This window comes from Doryrhamphus excisus, chromosome 8 (genome assembly GCF_030265055.1).
Source record: "Doryrhamphus excisus isolate RoL2022-K1 chromosome 8, RoL_Dexc_1.0, whole genome shotgun sequence".
In the NCBI taxonomy this organism is placed as follows: domain Eukaryota; kingdom Metazoa; phylum Chordata; class Actinopteri; order Syngnathiformes; family Syngnathidae; genus Doryrhamphus; species Doryrhamphus excisus.
Window position 1 is genome coordinate 19,304,893 of NC_080473.1, and position 22,039 is coordinate 19,326,931.

General features: G+C 40.3%; 2 protein-coding genes across 4 annotated transcripts in view; one reads left to right on the forward strand and one right to left on the reverse strand.

Annotated features, from left to right (window-relative positions):
• Positions 1-849: 849 nt before the first annotated feature.
• Positions 850-18,109, reverse strand: igsf10 (immunoglobulin superfamily, member 10). 3 transcript variants are annotated; one of them, XM_058079078.1, is made up of 10 exons: positions 17,964-18,109; positions 16,502-16,743; positions 12,570-12,699; positions 12,043-12,433; positions 9,722-10,480; positions 7,949-9,631; positions 5,854-7,047; positions 4,783-5,686; positions 4,291-4,660; positions 850-4,207 (listed from the first exon to the last, which is right to left on the reverse strand). In XM_058079078.1, exons 2-10 carry the CDS (start codon positions 16,735-16,737, stop codon positions 2,678-2,680), a joined length of 7,197 nt encoding a protein of 2,398 aa, XP_057935061.1. In that variant the 5' UTR covers positions 16,738-16,743; positions 17,964-18,109; the 3' UTR covers positions 850-2,677. The 3 variants fall into 3 exon arrangements, with proteins under 3 accessions (XP_057935061.1, XP_057935062.1, XP_057935060.1); XM_058079079.1 differs by lacking the exon at positions 16,502-16,743; XM_058079077.1 differs by having other exon boundaries at positions 16,502-18,074.
• LOC131134153 (muscleblind-like protein 1) overlaps positions 16,116-22,039 on the forward strand; it is a 155,143-nt gene continuing 149,219 nt past the window's right edge. Inside the window, exons 1-2 of the mRNA XM_058079084.1 lie at positions 16,116-16,168; positions 16,524-16,695. The gene's annotated coding sequence lies outside the window, so the exon portion shown is untranslated. The remainder of the gene's footprint in view (positions 16,169-16,523; positions 16,696-22,039) is intronic.

Consider the following 22,039-nt stretch of genomic DNA (forward strand, 5'->3'; position numbering starts at 1 on the left):
GATTACAACTATTTTCTCTTCATATTTTGACTCTCTATTTGTAAAATTACAACAGATAAAAAAAAGTTTAGCTTTCTTGTTAAATACTATTATTAGAATGTGCTACAATAAAAAAAAATGACGTCCTGCCATAAGGCAAAAAAAAAAAAATGTGACACCTTTTCCCTGTTTCCCTATCATGTGCATTTTTCTCACTTCATTCCAGGTAATCAGCGTTGTGAGTGCGGCCCTGGAGACGGTGAAAAAGTCAAGAACCTTGAGTCGTAGCAGAATTGCTCTGTTTTTTCAGAATCTTCAAGGTGGCCGAGGAACACCCTCCGAGCCGTCTCATTTTGAGCAAAAGCCCTCAATGTTTATTCAACTTGAAGCGAGTGTAAGTCTCTAGCCGGCAGCTGTGGTCTTTCAGCCAGACAAAACACACACTTCCTTTCGGTAGCCGCATATTAACCACATTTCAAACGATGATAGACCTTTCCTGTCCTTTAAACACCCAAATGGCGGGATTAAAATGGAAAAATCCACATTTTAATCCTGTATTAATGTCAACGGGAAGGTTATTTCTCCATGTGAAGCAATTCCCTATTATAGTCCATTTCAACACTCATAGAATCCAATCAACACCCTCTTATATTTCCATGTCATTTTCCACTAATTTATGGACAAAACAGCCTCACAACCTGTAAGAACCTATGCAAGAGGGAAGTTGATGTGCCTTTGTTAAACGGGATTCATTAAGTCACAATTGCAGTCATTTAGAGGGAAATTGGTTCCAGTTGCTCTTGCGATAACTGAGCTCATGGAGACGTTAAATTACAAGGCAGAAGACAAATAATAATATTTAGAGTGGCTATTTATTTGCTCCTGTAGAAAACAAAAAGTAACCAACCAGCAAACATATTTCAAAGTATTACTAGCTACTGTAGGCCTCTCATAAATGCTGTATAGTTCATTGATTTCTAGTGATGGATGATCAATACCATAATGTTATATACATCTTTTTACAGTCATCCCATTAATCAAAAAAAGATGCATTTGCGGGTTTTTTTGGCCTAAATTATGCATTTTCAGGCATAAAACTGCATGTCTAAATGAAATAATCTACAAATGCAAGGCATTCAGAAGATGCATTCAAAGGTACAATATTAATGAGGCAATAGCTGCAAGTATCTTGTCAATGCAAATGTGTGATTTTATGTAATGTCTTATTTATGTCAAAGTTTTTTTTTCAGTCGCTTATGTCAACAAGTCCCAGTCCACCTTGGTGTTAGTATTGCCAGACACACATTGACACACAGTACATAGTAAGTTGCTTTTGTTGACATAAAATTTGAGCGTCTATGAAATATTGATCTGTTTTCAGTTGTATTGTGTTTTAAAATTGAGGCGACAACAGCAACATATTCAGCTCAGTGGTTAGTTTTGTTTATGTTGACAGTTATCAAGTGTTGAGTATTAGTATTAAGCTCCAATTTATGTGGTATCATATTGAGAAATTGCTTCACTACTGCAGCAATTACTTATTTTCAAATAAAAATATATTACCGTAATTTCCAGACAACGAGCATCTGTTTTTTTCACACACTTCAAATCCTGCAAGTTAAACAATGATGTGCCTAATTTATGGCTAAAAAACTATGCTAACATTACATGTTTTGAAGTCTTATGCAGCGATTATGTTTTGATCTGAAAAATCTTGTACATTTGATGAAGCACATGGATCGTGGTAGCTGTTGAACGAGTGATGCGGGGAACACCGAATGTAGGTAGGATTGCAAGGTTTATGTTTGTCTTTCTGTGTAAATATCTCAAGTGTGGCGTATAGTATATGTATAACACTTGTTTCTCTTTGGTGGGTGTACTCAATCGTCTGGAATTTACGGTAATGAAAAGGAAAACTCCAGAATGAAAAAAACTCCCAAATCTCTTTAAATGTTTATTATTCCTCCCATTCATTAAAAGTCATTTTTTGAAGAAAAAAAAAAAGATATACCGTATTACTACAAATAAACATAATGTATAACATTACTGTAAATTCTTGTGTACAACACAATAGATCATAATTCTTAAAAATTTAAAATGTTTTTAAAAAAGGAATCTGCTTTCAACCAGAATTTGCCGTACCTCCAGTTTTTGAAATCACTGACTTTGTTGCCAACAAGATATCCATCCAGTGTAAAACAGTCTACATACTTTTATCTTTTGATTAAAAAAATATAAAAAATAAAAAATTTCATGGTTTCCTCTTAACATATTTGTACAATATACGTATATTTAGCCCCCTGCCTTAGTCGTTTGCTGTTAAAGAACATGTTGTTGATACAGTATGGGCTGTAATTGCATCCATGTGTTGCCAGCAAAGCCCTCGCCCCCCACCCCCCACCCCCAACACGTTCTTACTTTGGTTTGGACTGTATGAACACATTCAGCTCCCGGGAGAATCACTCTACATGAATGAGAGCCAACTACTGTATGATTTTCTAGACGTTCACTTCCAAGTTACAATAACAAATTTCACCCCCAGCTGTGTTTTGGCAATTAAAAAGGTTGTTCTCATTCATACCATATATATATATATATATATATATTTGCAATATGCTGTGATTCTCTTAAATTTACATACAAAAAGGCAGCAAATACGTGAATATCCAAGTGAATACGTCAGCCCTGATTTATTTTCCTACATCACACGCACATAAACAGCCTTCAGGTCTGTACCAAGGTGGTTCTTGGCCAGACACTTATAAGTGCCAGAGTCTAAGGCTGTGAGTCGCTGAATGATAAGCGTGCCCTGAGGGTGAAGCAGTTCACTTCCCATCGGTCTTCCTCGTTGTGCTGTTGACAGAATGGAATAATCCGGCAACTCCCATGTGATCTCTGGTTTGGGTAATCCAACGGCAGCGCAGTTTAGCTTGATAGGTGTCCCAGCCATTACGGTTAAGCTAGGGGGTGGCATTGTAGTGATCCGTGGAGGGTAGGCGATGATAACAACAGGGACTGTGATCAATGCCTCACCGGCATCGTTCCGAGCTTGGCAGACATAGTTTCCTCTGTCATGGAGAGTTGTGCCTTGGACAACTAGAGTACCGTTCTCTTGCAGTTTATAGCGGCCCAGGACTTGTGGCCAAGTAAGAGTGTGGCCCCCAGGAAGGGTCCAGTAGACTCTAGGTTTTGGGTTTCCATCAGATAAACAGTGAAGGTATAAAGGATCCCCAAACATACTGCGTATGATGCCTCTCGGCCTCGTCAGGATGAAAGGCTTCTGGCCAACATCCAAAACAATTAGCTTTTCTATGTAGCCCATGATATTTTTGGCACCACAGCGATATTTCCCAGAATCCTCAATGCGAGCATTATAGATGACCAAATTCCCATCGTGGGAGTTATGCCCACCTGTACGCCGAGTTCCATTAGGCAGGATCCAGATGATCTCTGGCTTTGGATGTCCATCAGCAGAGCAGTTCAAAACGTTGGTCTTCCCCAATGGAGAGACAATACGCTCGTTGAAAGGGTTCTTAAAGATGGGCCTTCGGAGCGTATCGGTCACCTCAAGCTGTATCACCATTACCGCCTCGCCTCCGTCATTCCTGGCCATGCAGATGAACTCTCCCGTATCGGTAGTACGCACATTACGAATTTCTAAAGTCCCATTATGATGAACATTAATTCTACCACCAAAGTATGGTGCTCTTAAAAAGATGTTATCGGGCATTATCCAGGTGATGGTCGGAGTGGGATTGCCTTCAGCTTTACAGTCCATAAGCTTCCTTGAATATTTTGTGGAGAAATCTTTTATTACTGTCCTATTCTGACGGTAGCCATTGATGACTGGTGGGTTACCGTCGATTTCAAGTCTGTACACTTTTCTGTTTTCACCAGCAGGGTTTCGAGCCATACAAACATATTCTCCAGTGTCAATTGGCTTCACGTTCCTTATATCTAGAGATCCATTTACATGCAGTAAGTAGCGCTCGTTGGACGCTGCGATGATGTCATTGTTAGGCAACGTCCACAGGATCTTAGGTTTGGGTTCACCGACTGCTTCACAGTCAAAGCGGATGTTACCACCAGGTTTTAGTCTGGCAAAGGCCTTGCTGTCTTGGCGTATCTTCGGAGCGGCGGTCACCACAGTGATATGTACGTGCATCTCATCTTTTCCTCCTTGGTTCTCAGCGATACATGTGTAGTCTCCTTCTTCTGACATACTGACCTGACAAATAAAATATAAATGTTAGCCATCAGGACAGGATTTCATATAGAATGTGCGTACATATGGATTGTTTATGTACTTACTTCATTTAGGTAGAGTGTTCCATTGTCAAACAGAGTGTAGCGTCGTACTCTCCCCCCTCCACTAAAGGAATCTGCCTGCAGAGCACTATTAACAAGGGTACCATCTGGAAGTCCCCAGGAGATTTCTGGCTTTGGAGCCCCAGAGGCTTTACAGTCAACCTTTAAGTCATTACCATAGAAAACTTTCTTCTTGCCAGAAGAGAGCTTATGCTCGATCTTAGCTGGCTTCATTGACACCTTGACCCTCAGAAGTTGCCGGTCATCACCAGTTGCACTGTTAGCGACACAGTGATAGTCTCCTGCGTCTTTATCAATCACAGAGTTGATGATGAGTGTGCCATTTTCCAGAACCTGGACTCTGCTACCCATTCTAAGGAAATGAATGAAAATGAGAAAGACATAGACATTATCAGGATCAGTGAAAGTGGATTGAATTTGTGAAAGCAGCAGTAGAAGTAAAGTCATTTCTGCTCTTTCAGTCTTGAATGTTACCTTTGCCACTGGTCCACAACTGTTTCAGAGGGTAACCTCCACATAATCCTGGGTTTAGGGTCTCCTTTTGCTGAGCAGTCCAGTTTCAACTGATCCCCAAAATACAACTCAGTCACATACTGGGATGTCGCCACTATTTTCGGTGCAGATTCTTTCTTCTCGACTGTCACAGTCACCACCCTTCGTTCTGAGCCTGTAGAGCTGGTTGCAATACATTCATATTTGCCCTTATCATTTAGAGTCACATCCTTGATGTGCAAGGTTCCATTCTCATAAACAGATATCCTCTTGTCCCAAGAAAATCTGTTTGGACTGACTACCAAACCGTCATGCAGGACCCAGTGAATCCTAGGTTTAGGATCACCTTGTCCTGTGCAGTGCAGCCATATGTTCTGGTTGAAAACAGTCTTCACGTGCTGACGTTTCTCCTCCAAGATATCTGGCGGAGCAGCTACCACATACAGGCGGACTGTAGCAGTATCAGCCCCAGCTGGGTTACTAGCAATGCACTTGTAATGACCTCTATCAAAAACAGACACATGTGTAATGACGAGAGCCCCACCAGCAGTCACTGTTACCCTTCCGTTTGCTGTGGTTTGGCCTCTTACTTGTGTCCGGTTTGCTAGAATCCAGGATATTGTAGGTGTGGGTCGACCCTCTGCGTTACACTTCATCTCTACAGTATTTCCTGCATGAGACTTCATTTCACGCATTTTGGGCTCGAGGATACGTGATGGGTAAGCCACTACAGAGAGGGTGATAATAAGTTTATCTGACCCATGATGATTCTCAGCCAGACAGAGATACTGGCCACGGTCCTTGATGTTGGCATTCCGTATTGTCAATGTGCCATTGGTCAACACCTCAAACTTGCCGATTCTCCCCTTGATGGTAACCATGTTTCCTGGAAGGAAGAGAATAAACACTCTAAGGATCACAAAAACATTTAAAGACAATAATTTCCAAAGACAATTATTGAATGATGATTGCTTGTACACAAATATACAAACTGTACTATGGATAGTGCAACTAAATTAAATATTACACCTTTTTGGAATCAGTCAATTCTACCTGTGCTTGAGGAGAAGCGTTTCCAGGATATTTCTGGCTCAGGGTCTCCAACAGCCTCACATGGCAGGAAAGCATCCGAGTTGGACAAGACCGTAAAACTGGCTGCATTTCCACCAACTATCCTTGGTTTGCTCGATGCGACCTTAGTAGTTGGTTCTAAACCAGCAACAGTGGGACTCATAGTGACATAGACATGTTGTACATTGTTCCTGCTGTATGTGTTGGTGTAGTTTTGCTCTGCTGCGTATATGGTCATTGTAGCAAAAGAAATGACTTTATCTGCACTCTTTTTGGCACCACTTTGCACCGTAGGTCTAGTTATCCTTGTAGCTGTTGTGTGACCCTTATTCCTCTGTGTTGGGGGTCTATATGTACTGTAGACGCTGTTCTGAACTGTTCTATAAGGTCCTATTGATGTAGATGGCATTTGTGGTGTTGAATGGATAGAAGGTGTTTTGGTTGGACTATAAGAAATGCCCCAGTTGACTTCTTTGTAAGCATATGTCTCCTGCTCTGGAGTTCTGTCTATTGGCCTTGATGGTCTATGCATGGGTTTGGAGACACTCTTTTGGGGCATTACAGTTGTCTGGACTGTCCCTCCCATGGTACTTGTAGCCCTTGTTGGATACGATTGAGTGGTTTTAGGTTTCTTTAAGGGTCTTCTTTCCTTAGATGGTCTCCTTCTCCTTCCTTGCCGGTTTCTCTTTCCACTGGATACTCGCTTGGTTGTAGAAAAATCATCTGGTAGTCCACCAGAGCCATATACAAATTCTTCATCAGATTTTCTCCCTGAAGGCGGTTTGACCGTCGGAGGTGAAGCAAGGGTTAGTGATTCTAGTGGTGTTTCATGAGTAGTGGGGTAATACGTGGGGCTAATTGTAGTTACATGCTGGACACTGGGCTTCAGATTTGGTACTTCAAAATCTGCAGAGAATGAATCTCCATAGTCGTCGTCTTCAAATAAGCTTACTGTGGTCTCAGATTTTCTGGAAGGGGTGAAATCCTCGGGTACAGTCATCGGACGGTCAGTGATGGGGGTTGGAGTAGCAGAGGATGTAGTTAATGTTACTGTTGAAGTCTGAGGAGTTGTTACAGTTTCAGTTGTAATAAATAGTTTCTTTTGTCTTTGAGTTGTTTTTTTGTTGCCTCCTTTCTCTTGTCCCCCAAATGGCGTAGAAACGGATAACTCCTTACCTGCAGTAAGAAAAAATTAATAAATTGTCCGTATTATATGTATTGTACTGTGCCATATGGTTGTGAGCATATTCAAATCAGTGTCATATTCTTCTATAGTAAAATGATCATGAATCATTGTTTGAGTGGGTGACTAAGGCGACCCTATAAAACAGCTTTGATCTTGTCGTTAGAAAAGCTCTATATAGCTATAGCTATATAGCTCTATATGGCCTGGACTGGTCAGTGGACAGGGCCAAACTTTGAAGAAAAATTTCAGAAGAAAAACACAAACAAACAAAAAAATCAACACATCATTGGTATTCGTCAGGAAGGGCACTCATTCATTTTCTACCGCTTTTTCCTCACAAGGGTCGCGGGGCGTGCTGGAGCCTATCCCAGCGGTCTTTGGGCGAGAGGCGGAGTACACCCTGGACTAGTCGCCGGCCAATCACAGGGCACATATAGACAAACAACCATTCACACTCACATTCATACCGATGGACAATTTGGAGTCGCCAATTAACCTAGCATGTTTTTGGAATGTGGGAGGAAACCGGAGTACCCGGAGAAAACCCATGCATGCACGGGGAGAACATGCAAACTCCACACAGAGATGGCCGAAGGTGGAATTGAACCCTGGTCTCCTAGCTGTGAGATCTGCGCGCTAACCACTCGACCGCCGTGCCGCCCCATCCAGAATATAAAGTGCTAAAATGAATATAAAGTGCTCAAGCCAAAATATCAGTATGAGCTTCTCTCTGGAAAACAGGCTTGTAGGAGTGCTGAATCAGTAGTAATTTTGTGGTTTTAATTTGATGTAGTGCTTTTCTTTCTTTCATACATTGGGAAAAAACAATAGCATTTTATTTCTATATTAGATAAGGGACAGCTGCTGTAAGTGGAAAATAAATTTGCTTACCTGTGGAAAGCTCAATCCTGGATGGTACTGTAGTATTCTGCTCTGATGGCCGAATGAGTTTATTGATAATGGACTGTATGTCCGTTATCCTGTTGGGTTTTAGGATTCTTCTGCGACCATGGAACTTTCTTCTGCGCCCCCCTCCTCTATTGTTCTTGTGTGGGATGATATGAATGTGTTGCTGGGAGATAATAGTGGACCCCAAAGGGGGAGATTTTATTGTTTGCGTCGTGTGGAAGGTGATTTGATCTTCCCGTCTCTGTGTAGCGGTGACGGCTGTGATGGTGGACTGGCTTTCTGGATCAGAATGGACAAAATACTCCATTGGGTCTGTGCCATCCCTCATTGGAGTTACATTAGGATCAATTGTAGATGACAAGGCTGCCTCAGTGGATGTTTCTGGATCTGCAGGGTGCTCTCCAGAGAACTGGAGCTGAGTTTCTTGAGAGGAATCTGTCAGAGTTTGTGGTTTGGTAGTTCTTTCAAGGGGATAATGCTCAGTAGTTCCATCAAAACTAAAGATGCCTGTGTTGTGTGAAACTCGGTCATGTGGTGTGACTCTCTGTCTTTCACTTTCCGCTGGAATGTGTGTAAATACAGATTTTTGGATTGTCATAGAATCAGTTGTGAGTTTGTCCTCTTTGCTGTTTTCCGTGGTTATGCCAGACTGTCTGTTTCTCGTCCCAAATACATTACCTTTGTGGCGGTTATGTGAATTTGGCAAAAGTGTAGTAAGCAAAATGAGATTGTCGTCATGTACCTCGCCAGACCCAATTTCATCATTGTTTGAAAAATCATTATTTGACTCTTTTATCATCTTTCTCCCTGTTTGAGTATTTTTTTTGGCTTCTTCTTGAGTCTTCTTCATCAGTTCTGCAAATTTCGCTGGATCCACTTTCCTTGTTGCTTTAGCAGAGCCCCTACTGCCAAATGTTCGTCTGTTGTTGACTGAATACCTCCTCTGTCCCATTCTACCTCTTGTACCTCCTTTTCCCCGTAACCTCAGTTTGGGATGAAGTTGATGTAATGTGATGCCCACAGATTCCTCAGTATCTCTGTCAGTGGGGGTGACTGCACTGTCAGTTAAAGTTGGATCCACCTGGCTCTCCATCTCCATCCCCGATCCATCTGTATTAAAACCTGTCACCGCCTCAGAGGGTTCACTTACCATTACTTGAGAAACCAAAAGGTCAAATCCCAAGTAATTGGAAACCAAACACCGATAAAATCCTTGATCCCTCGCAGTGAGACCCTCAATCAGCAGAGTGCCATTCTCGTACATCTTCCTGTTTCCATGGGACGTATCCAGTACTGAGTGGTCTGGGAGTATCCATTGTATCGAAGCTCCAGGACTTCCCGTGGCACTGCAGTCGAAAACAATATTCTCCCCCAGTCTCTGTGATATTTGGACGCCATTGATATCGGCCTCCTCTACATCAGGGGAGAGAACCGTCACTCTAAAAATTTGAATGTCGGCATCCAAGTAGTTTGTGGCAATGCAGCGATAGAGCCCTGTGTCCGAAACATCTGCACCCCGAAGAGTGAGTTTCCCTTCAGCAGTGATTATGATCCTACTGTCATCACTTGTGTAAGGGGCTCGAACTTTAATTCCATCTGGTAAAATCCATTCCAACAAAGGCTTTGGCTCTCCGCAGACTTGACAGATAAGCTGTACCACACCACCTATATTTCAGATTGAAATACAAAAGACATTCAGGATTTTGGGTTAAGGTTTAGCTATGCAACAGTGCAACATCGATCCCTAACACCCACCTGTTAGTACGGTGTGTTCAGTCTTGGTTTTGTTGTCTTTCTTTATCATGGTCCACGAATAGCTGTTCTTCCTAGGGGCTGTGTTTTCTATACGTAAGTTGACCACAGACTGGTACTTGATGTGCAGAGTAGAAAAAGTAGTGGTAGCACGGTCAAGCTGCAAGTTAACTTCACTTTGCATCAACCATGCTGGAAGGGCTTTGATTTCAGCATCAATATTCGAGTGTGGTTCATCCTCCACCTTTTTTTGACTATATTTGTACACCATTTCTGGACTTTTAGCCAACATTAAGCCTCGCTCCAGTCTCATGGGAGTCTCGCTGTAGGCTGCTAGGACTTGCCACAAATGTCTAATGTGTTCATAGTCAGTGTTACAGACCAAATATGTTGTGATGTTTGCTGTAAGTGCCGTGATATTGTTACCAGCCTCCTCCTCTAAGGTAAGTGAATGGTTGTCAAAATGAGATGGCCTTTGGACAGTGCACAATAGGCTGGCACCACTGTGAAACTGATCTGTCAGGTTCATTTGTATGGACCCGAGTGGGGCAACAAAGTCCCGAGGAGAAACTGGTGTAAAATCCCCTTCATCCAAGCTGATGTTTTTCTGCTTGAGATGGGAGCGAATCCAGGGTTTAGTACAAGTGAAGGCATCAGTAGGAAGAAGAGAGAGAGGTCTCTTGTGGTAAAGGGAAGGATTATCACAAACAGGACACAGCTGCCCTCGAGGATACCGCCGATCCCGCTTGCATTTTAGCACTCCTGGAAACATTTGAATCAAGTGTTAAAAACTAATATTTTACACATGGGCAAGTTATTTTGAAATGTGAGAAAAAATGCCATTCCAAAGGCCATAAAAAGACGGCATTATTCAAGTACAGAATTGTCAAGTCAAGTCGGAAATTATTTCCTCACTCTGACTATATTTTGGACACATTTTTTGTCTTTTATTTGATAATTTTATTTATTGGAGCATTAAATATAATTTTCAAATACGAATAAAATATAGCAGTCCACTAGAGGACAGGCCTGTCACCCATTCAGGTTGGGTTGGCGGTGTGGTTAGATGACTGTTCCTACATAGACCACCCTGACTGTTGGATCACGTCAGGTGCACCAACCCGGACGTTTTGAGGAACATGTAGTGATGACCTCAAGGAGGTCTTCATTATCCAAACGGCGACAACAGAATGAGTGTATAGACAGCAAACTCCTTTATGGCGCCATTACTTAACGCTTAATACTGAGGGACGTATCGGACCATGTGGATGCTGTACTGTTACACCCCTAGTATTTGTTCATTAACACTGGGAATAAACTAAAATACAGTGGGACTTTTAGGGTCAAAAATTCTGTTTCAGGGTGAAATCAAGCAAACATTACATGATTTCTTCTACAGGAAATAATAGAAATATACATAAATAGTCTGTCACAATCAACCGTTAATTCCGGACTACTGAGCATACCTGAGCAGATGTCTACGTTGTAACATGGGACATTTAAACAGAAACCTTGCAATCCTACCTACACTTGGTGTTCCCAGCATCACTCGTTCAACAATTGCCATTATCTAAGGGCTTGATCAAACTTACTTAAGATTTGTCAGATCTGATTTTTTTTAGCTCCAGTGATATGTTTTTTCATCTGAACTCTACAACTGCCATGGGTGGTACAAAGAGTAGTCCAAGCAGAAACTGTAGTAATTCTACACTTCATTGTAGTAATTGTAGTAATTCAACGTAAGATTTGTCAGATGAAAACAAGTTCGCTACATAAGATTTCAAAATGCTATATTGCATATGCATATGATATGCACTCTAAACATCCTGGGAACTGAAGTTATTTTAGCCAAAAAATAAAACTAGAAATAAATTCGAAATTAACCGCAGTGTTCAAAGCATGTGAAAAAGCAATAGTTTATATTCCGGAATTTATGGTAAATCCTTTAGATTTTTTTTTTTTTTTCAGAAAGAACAGACGAAAGAAGTTTAAGGATAATTTTAAGATTCTTAATGGCCATAATAGTAGATTGCAAAAAGGCAAACTCTCAAATCTTAATTTTAAATGAGAAACACAAAGGTGAGTCACAATGTTCCTCAAGCATCCAATTTTTTCCCTTTAGGAAGTATAATAAGTGATTTGATAACAAATGAAAAGGTAACAATTCCACATCTTCTTTTCTGAAATTCTATTTTTCTAACACGCTGAGGTCCTAGGTAACATTTTGCATGCAGGTGTTTTGAGTCAAAATCCGACTCGGATTTTAGAAGTTCCATTGTCATTACAAATAAAGGTACTGCTTGAAATGTTTTTCTTCCACTCACCTGTGTGCCTCTGTGTCCACAGTGCAAACCATTTTATTCGACAATCACACGACCAGGGGTTCCCGTGGAGGAAGACGTTCTCCAATTGGCTGCACCCTGAGAAAATCTCCTCGGGCAAGCTGGTGAGAAGGTTGTCAGACAAGTAGATGGTCCTGATTGAGGACACCTTGAACACCTGACTGTGTCTGAGGGTGATGAACGTGTCCGGGTGAAGCTGCTGCAGATGGTTACCCTCCAGATTGACTAATTGCAGACCGGTGAGGCTGTAGAAAGCCTCTGGACTGATGAACTCAATGTGGTTGTGGTCCATGTAGAGTCTCTGCAGACTCTCCAGGCCTTTGAATGTTTGTTTGTTGAGTTCCTTTACTTTATTATAGGACATCTTCAGGACCTTGCAGAACATAACAGATAATTAAGTATATCTCTCAAAAGGTAGGGGAGACATTAAAATAGAAAATGCTATTAACACATTATATTGTTTGAGATAGACCTGTTGTCTTTGAGATAATTGTTACAATGTGACTCACTTGTAGCGATTTTAAGTCCTGGAATGTTCTGTCCTCAATAGTGTGGATAAGGTTGCTATGCAGCATTAGTAATTGTAATTTCTCAAGTGCCGAAAGAGCATTCTCTCGTAAGACAGTTATACTGTTGTATCTGCAAGACAAAAAAATAATAAAAATAAAAATCAGTCTATGTTGTTACATCAATAGAAGGTCATCTTTATACGCGGTTTGATCAGTCAATTTGAAATGACTAGTATTGTTTTCATTGCTGTAATGGAAAGTATTTTCACTAGGTGTAGACGGAAAGACTCCTGTTGATTTGCTAGCCTGTTCGGTCATTTATTTTATACCAGTCTTCCACTCAGCTACATCTGGATTATATGAGGACAGCACAGTGAACATCAACATCAATAACAACTGTTGGGAATGGAATATTTTCCACTCTGTTTTAGATAAATGCAGCAACATGTGCCTATCTGCTGCAGAGACATAACACATACCAATCCCTTAATACATCCATCCATCTTCTACCACTTATCCAAGGTCGGGTCACGTAGAGACATAGTCTCTCCAAGGTGTCCTAGGTCTTCCCCCGCGTCCTGAACACCTCCCCAAGGAGGTGTCTTTGAGGTAACCCTGACCAAATGCCCAAGCCACCTTATCTGGATCTTCCCAATGCGGAGCAACATAGGTTCTACTCCGAGTCTCTCCAAGATGACAGTCCTTCTCACCTTATTTCTGAGGGACAGCCCAGCAACCCTATGGAGTAAACTCATTTTGGCTGCTTGTACCCACAATGTTATCCTTCTGGTCACTACTCAAAGGTGATGACGGTAGGTGAAGGTAGATTGACTGGGAAACAGAGCTATGCCTTTCTGCTCAGCTGTCTTCACCACAATGGACTGCAGCGTTTGCATCACTGTAGATGCTAAATTAATTCATCTGTCAATCTCCATCATCACAAGACCTTTCACTTGAAACTGGTATTACAATTGTTTGTATCTACTCCTGTTTGAATTCCATTGAAAAGTGTCACTCGGACATTTTTCTGAAATTTTGTAGAATTTCAGTATCAGTTCGGGAAGGAAATCAGTGGTATCGCACATCACAACTACACATGATTCAGTTTCAACACTGGCTTATGCTGGACTTACCATAAAGTACTTCCTACCAACTGTGTGTCATTTAAGGCAAGGAATCGATAGTACACTCACTTTCCACTGTGCTCCTGTTACTTATCACATACTACAGTATTAATTGACCCTGTACCCTAGAAACCGCCCATGAATGATACAGGAAAAGGCCGAAATGATACTGTGTCAAAGCCCAGGGCAGTGATACTGATAAAATGAAGAGCTTGCAACCAAAAGGCGCTAAATCCAATTTTCACTAAGTTGCATGTTTTTCATGAGTTTAATAGACCTCTGTCATGTGTATCCAAATCACATATTTTGGTCTTGAAATCATTTTAAAAAATATGAAAAAAAGTGATATGAAATTTATGCTTTCAACCAAAAGGCGCTATTTCCATTTCAGATTTCAACCAAAAGGAGCTAAATCCCTTTCTTTATTCTTTATTCTGATTGGCCCAAGTTTCCCATCTATTGATAATCTGACCAATCAGAGAGAAGAATACAATTGGCACTGCACATACGTACAGAAAGCCAGTATCAGTCCGCATCCTGTTTTGTTTGTGTACATTAAGTACACAAACAGTAATTGTTATTTTTCATGTGTCGCTCTACTGTAGCCTACAGGTTGAATGCACCTGCAATGTATGACATGTCTTGTACCATTGTCTTGTATAATTGGGTATGTTGAGTTGTGTTAAAGCTGATCATCATGGAATGTGGATGATGTTAATGTGTGCTATAATATCTTAACAACATTTTATCAGTAACAGTGTACTAGTGGTAGGTTAGAACATTTTGTTTCTGTAATGTGTGAAGGTGAACGAGTGCATGTGTGTGTGTGTGTGGGTGGGGGGGGGGGTGTATTGTATGTTGAGAATGGCTTCTGTGTTGTAATTATTTCATTAGCATAGCACATTAAAGCACCTTACATTCTTTTACAACAATGCCATTGAAGAAGTTAAAGGTGACTTCAAATTTATTTCAGCCAAAAGGCGCTAAATCCGAAAAAAAAAATATTAAAAAATATATATAAAATACATGGTGTGTGCAGGATTTTTATAGCATGCATTTTTATGACCTATATTGATAGCTCTTTCATTTGCAATATAGACTTGATGACCAAATAGATTGATATGTGCGTAATTAAAAATCATTGATTTTCTCGAAATCAGTCAAAATGGATTTAGCGCCTTTTGGTTGCAAGCTCTTCAAATATAGAGTTTAACCATGTCCAGTATCAGCCCCCGTAGCTGTCCACTCAGAGCGCGCTGCTCTGGTATCGTGCCCGTGAAACAACCAATCAGAGAACAGGGAACGAGCGTGAACACACAGTGTTTGTTTTGCTGCCGTCTGTGCTCTCCGCGCATGTGACAGGAAATGTCACTGTAACTATAAATATTCCTAGTGCTTCTCCAGTCACCAAAAAAACCAAACTTGATTAATGGAACTTTAATTGTCAGACATTGATAAGATAAGACTGTTGATAAAATATTATTGTTGAAATATTTTTGCAATTATTGTGTTTACACTGTTTAGATATAATACATGTAATAAACTGAAAATTTTCTTCAAACAAAATGGTATTTTGATTAAATAGTACGTGATAATAAGATCATGATTAAATAGTATGTGATAATAAGATCATCACGTGGTTTGTCTGGTATCAGGCCCAGTATCCGCGGCCCAGTATACTGACACTTGGGGGCATGATACCTGGCCAGACAATGATACCAGACAAACCATGTGATAACCTATAATTATGTTGGCTACACATGACTCAAGTGTCAAAGTATCAAAATAGTTGGTTTAGAGCAGGGGTTGGCAACCTTTACTATGAAAAGAGCCATTTCACCCACTTGCCCACTAAAGAAAAATAGCCTGGAGCCGCAAAACGTTGTATGTTTAAAACAACATTGGAGGGGAAAAAAAAAGACGAGTTGGAGTACTCTTGCTAGTACTGGAGATAAACTTTTGTTTTTAAATGAGCTCTAATTTATTTTTTAGAATCGTCAAATAACTCATTAATAATAATTAATAACTCAAATAACTCAAAGTATTACTCATTTCCCTTCATGTTAACCTGTCAGAGAGAACTGGATAGCATCCTGTCTGCTCATTCAGTCACCAGTCAGAACTCAGTCAGGATGCATTCATGGTCTCACACAAAGTTGGATTTTTGTAAACTCATAACAAAGACGTGCATTTTCACCACACGGGTGCTAAAAAATATTCAAGCATTGCAAAGGGAGCCGCAACAAAGAGGCTGGAGAGCCACATGCGGCTCTGGAGCCGCGGGTTGCTGACCCCTGGTTTAGAGCATCAATTTTAAAGCATAAAGATCGTGGTATTGAAATTTCAGTATCGGTCCCCACACCACTAACGCAAGCTTATAAGACAAATACCCGTGTTTGCACAATAAACAAAGAAGAAGAGTAAACAGACAAAGAAGAACAAGCAGCAGGAGCTAGCGGCCGTGCTAATGAACAGGTACGTTTGGGTGTGTGTACCTCATCAGAGAAGAAAATGATAAGGCAGGGGATAATTTGGTAAAGAATGGAGTTAATTAAAAGGTAACCTACTAGAAGGTTTTGGAAGTTGAAATGCATTAGCTAGCTTGAAACAGCAAGCACAGACTGGAGGCATTGTTTAACTGTTTCCTTACTGTATGAATTGTTTTATTGTGTAAATAATTCTATTATAACAACTTGGATTGACAGCGCCTCATTTTCAACATAGTAAATGTTAAAATTGCATATTAATTAAACTAGAGTGTACATTGGTGAATGGATACACTAAAATGAGAATCGTATTAGAGCTCACCCAAGATTAATTCTTTCCACAGTTGGCTGGATGTGGGCAGGTACTGCGTTCAGGTACCGGAAGGTGCAGTGCACTTCACTGGGTACGGAGCACACGCAAGATTGGGGACAGTCGCCCCTCACCGGCAGCACAGCGGCCAACAGGATCAACAACAACAACAACGCAGCCCCCCCTGGGAGCACACACCTCTGCAGGTAAGACCCTCTGCAGGCGCTCATCGTGGATGTAAAACTCATTTGTCCCTGGATGAGAAATAGAAATGCACCCAGAGAGAGCACACAGCACATGGTGTATATTTGCAGCATTGTTTGCCAAATGGTTAACAGATGATCATTTATTTGGCAATGTTAGCAAAATGTTGAATGGTATTTTGGAAGCTAAGTAAGTAAACAATGCTTTATGCATCTCAGAGGTGTCGAAACCATTTCCATGAAATGAACATGAAAAATTACTTTAAACTTTATATTTTATATTTTATTCCTCAACCTAATTTTCCAAATATTAAAACTTTTTTTGGTTGGTTTTTATATTTTTAAAATATTTTTATTGAATATTTCAAGTGCTACTAAATGCTACTAAATGCTAATAATGCTACTAATAATAGTGACATTATTATTTTAAGAGTTTATTCTTATGAAATTCTGACTTTTTTCTCTTAATATTTTGACTATTCTATTTCAGCTGTTTTCCCCATTTGTGTGACTATTTCAACTTTATTCTTATAAATCGTCTTTAACCTTATAAATCAACTTTATTCCTGAAATATTTTGACTTTGCATAAATTTATCAAATTTTACACAAACATTACTTGTTTCGTTTCTTATATTATTCCATCTTATGAATACATCTTTTTTCTTAAATATTTTAACTTTTTGCTGTACAATGATATACTTTTTCCTCATAATATTGTGACTTTTTATGGTTGGATTACAAATTTTCTTTATTCTTGTAGAATTACTACAGATTTTTGCTGTTTCATTTAAAACATTTTTGTCACATTATGTTTTTAGAAGGTGCTGCGGGCCAAAAAAGCAACACCTGCGGGATGCAAATGGCCCCCCGGGCTACCCTTTGGACACCACTGATGTAGCGACCTAGTTTAAAATATATAAAAATCATATTAAATACAAACAGTTGAACTCTAAAATTGGGGAAATGAACAGCTTTATAATTTTCTAGCAGAGATAAACATTTTTGTGCATATGCTCATTCAGGATTATTCTGTTCAGGTATTTAATCTCTCTGTCCTAACAGGTCATGGTCGGTTTTCCATACAGTTTCTATGGAGACTATATGAACTTCTCTTTTATTCCAGCAGTTGTTGTCTATCTTCCATATTGTTGTAAAGTCGTGTCTCCATTCGACCCAGGCTTTATGAACATATATATATGTCTATATATGTTTTACAGAATATACTGATGTGAAGCAGCACAGTGTAAACAAAAGACTTATCTTATCTTACCTCTCAAGAAATAGCACTTCAAACAAAATAGAAATCCAGTGGAAGATCCCAATCCCAGTAAGCCTCCAGATAGAATTCCCAGATGAGTCCGCTGTGTGTGGAGAGCTTCTCTGAGGGGCCGCCTGAAGTGGAGAGCTCCTTTTTGGTCTTCTCCGCCCCCCCAGACCTTCCTCACTCTACAACCTGCACCAATGTAAATCCTGGAGTTGCAGTGAAGACGACGGCCTGCTGGAAACAGCACACATCTGTTTGGGAAGCGCTAAAGCGTGCCAAAACAGTGGAATTACTCATCGCTGCCAAGATAATAGTATTTCACTGTTGTTTTTATGTTTCGGAACTCATAGAAGAAAAGAAGAAGAAACTTTTAAAATGAATACAATTATTTTTCTTCCATAAGTAGGATTTTTTTTTGAATAATGGAAATCTTCTAGTATTGTTTTCAGTTGGAGATGAGTTCAGAAAGCATTGTGCTGTTCTTTTTTGCTCTACAAAGTGTAGACCAAAGTCAGGCTGAGTGACTTTATGCCATTACATTACTGTACATCGCCGCTCTTACTTGGCATGACCAACATTCACAAGTATTTCAGAGCTTGATATTGACGTGCTCCAATTTTGGATCAACATTTGCAATCAAAGTGACCAATTATTAGATTAGTTTCAGCTCTAGAACCAAAACCTTTTCTCCTCAACTGGTGGTATTCACTTGCAACAAAGGAAACCACTCTCTCCCTGGACGCGGTCTATCGTCAACAGTCTATCGTGTTGTGTTGTATACATTTCTACCTCAAACTTTCTACTGACTGCCAGTGTTTTTTTTGTTGGGGTTAGCGCACAGACCTCACAGCTAGGAGACCAGGGTTCAATTCCACCCTCGGGCATCTCTGTGTGGAGTTTGCATGTTCTCCCCGTGCATGCGTGGGTTTTCTCCGGGTACTCCGGTTTCCTCCCACATTCCAAAAACATGCTAGGTTAATTGGCCACTCCAAATTGTCCATGGGTATGAGTGTGAATGGTTGTTTGTCTATATGTGCCCTGTGATTGGCTGGCGACCAGTCCAGGGTGTACCCCGCCTTACGCCCGAAGACAGCTGGGATAGGCTCCAGCACCCCCCGCGACCCTCGTGAGGAAAAAGCGGTAGAAAATGAATGAATGAATGAACTTGTATTGGTACGCGTTTTGCGGTATATAAAACATGCCGAACACATTCAGTAAATTTAGAGATAAAATGGGCTTGTTAACCCATTGGAAATTGCAGGAGGTCATGACTCTGTATAACAGTCTGGCTCACAGTGTTTTACAAAGAACGCTAAACTCATCACACAGCAGCTTAACACTTAAAAGGTAGCTGGGAAATATACAAATACCAATACAAGTTCAAAATAAAAAATAACAACATTACATAACAACAACATAATAACATTTTCCCATAATGCGTCCCATTTCGTCCCAACAAAACATTTCATTGGAGGACAAACAGCATTGAAAATGGATGGATGGCTGTCAAGGTGCTGCTGCCAGGTCACAGAAGGTGGCTGACATCATTTTAGCGCCCCAGCAGGCACCAATGAAATGCTCTGCTTGGACAAAATGCATTATGGGAAAACATTAAAATAGTTGTTTTTTTAAAAATTTTCAACTCGTATTGAAACTAGCTGTTGGTACTAGCTATATTTTAAATGTTAAGTTGCTGTGTGATGTGAAAAGACCTGTGATTTCCAATGAGTTGACAAGCTCGTTGTGAGTTCACTTACAGCTTGTGATTGGCTCCTACCAAAGGGTTCAAAGATTAACAAAAAAGTAGCTGCTTATACACCATAAATTACTGTATATACAAAAAAAAAAAAAAAAAACATAAATCCACAAATATCCCAAACACTCGTGTTTAGGGTTGATGCTCTGTGAATGCTCTGTGTTTGTGGTTTGTGGCCTCAGCATCTCTCAGTCATTTGGTTGTAAAGTCTATCCATGAAACAGGACCCGCCAGCAACAACCATCCATGTTTTGGCGTCCTACATAATTCCTAATCTCCTAAAGATGCTGGTTTACCACCACCCACATCCTAACTGTTTAGCGTCAACATAGGAGTGCACTTTTGGACAGACATGAACATTATCACATGTGACCACAACAGTTCATTGTACTCACTTACGTCCCACCAAAGGCTCTTTTCTCTGTAAGAAAGGGACATAAGAGATCTATTTATGGACGGGTTGAACTTTCAGTCACACTGGAACCACATGGAAATAAGCAAGCATATCAGATAACCTTCTCATAAATGTGTTGATGGACTATTCATGTGGACGTCATGAAGCATATTAGGGATACCTTTCATGTGTTGCTTCACATTACTGGGAACATTAAAGTTGTTACTTGTTGTGTCTTCGCTCCTTGTTTACACTAACATCTGGACGCCATACTATTTGGACAACAGTCGTCTATTTTGTAAGTGCATGTTGAAGGTTAAAGGTCCTGTCTTCTTCGCCACATTGCTCACCTGGTAATGCAAACATTCTCATCCCTCTTGTTCTTATGCCTTTCCTTACAAGCATGAATTAATTCAATTATACAAGATTGGGGGCTTATCCCCTCAAGCCAGAGTCAATTTAATCTGCTAACAGAGCTGATTTCTCTCCTTGCCAGAGTTAATTATGTTCTGGCCCAAGTCATGATTATAAATGAAAAGTTAAGCCTCTTCTTAGGTAGCAATAAGACGCTTAGGGAGCTGAGGGAGGAGGATGAATAGGGAATGGCGTAGATTTGTGATATTTTGTGTGTGTCTGTGTGTGTTGGATGGTAACACTTATGAGCCCCGGAGGAGAGGATGGGGATTGTTTGTTTGTTGATTCTGTTTCATGGTCTTTCCTCAGCCAAGGAATTTGCATCGTCAGTTGAAGGAAGACTTTTTTTTGCTCTTAAAGCAACAACACTTCAAACTTGGTAAAACTGACATTGTCGGTGTATTTAGTTTTCCGTGTATGCTCGTTATTCTGAGTCACTGCAGATTTTATTACATACGCGTACCATCGGATCAGGCCAAAGGGATGACTCAAACTACAGTATTAAAGTCACAGCAGGCTGGGAGGCTCTCAGGAAGCTGTGGGACGCATGCACACCAATCAAATTATATCCAATTACATAACTGTATCAAAGATATCTACTTTCCAAAGACAATACATTTGTGTCTCACTTTATCATGTTTAAAAAAAAATATGAATTAATAAACGATCGCTGTTTTGTGGTAGACTATGGCGTATTATTCATTACAAATATTTAAATACATGTCCTGTAGTATTCTGATCACTAAAGGTCAGTAATATTACATTACCTTACATTACATCACCTTAAAACTACATGGCCAATCCAACAGGAATATTTTGAAAAAAAAAGTTATCCTCCCATTTCATGTGGAAGTGGTACATTTCTCACTTCGTCTTTCTTGCCCACTCTTACCCACACTTTCAGAAGACAGTTCAGAAGAAATAAATCAGATGCTAACTGGTTAGCTTGGCCGCTTTTTTTTTATGCTAAGAGCGGCGGCCTTGCAGTGTCACGATAATGGGTATATCAATTTATTGAATGAGGAAAAAAAACAGGTGAGTAATTATGAGCCCTCGATGAATTGACATAGTGTATGCGACTCCGCTCCATTAGTGGAGACTGGGGCTACACGGAGTGCTAGCGGTTAGCAAGCAGACGCAAAGCCAATAGTTAAGCCAAATGTGACCAAATGTGTTCCAGTGTGAATCTGCAGCTCAGCCTCCCTTCCGACAGTCAACGCTTACTGATGCTTTTGATTGGCAGAATAAATATTTAATGAAACAGTGCAAAATGTCGTTGGCTGTGGTTCAACTTGTAATGCACAGGAAGCGGTGATGTTGCATGGTTGATGATCGTTATTAGAATCGGCTGCGTAAAACCTGTATCGGAGCATGTTTAGACTGAAGTAGGGCATTTTCAAAGTGATCTTCCTATCAGCATATTAATACAGTTGGGGCCTCCCATACTCCCCCCAAAATTATAATGGAAAGTTTTATGCTCACCCCAGAATCTCTTATTTTGTAAATGTTTTTCTTTAT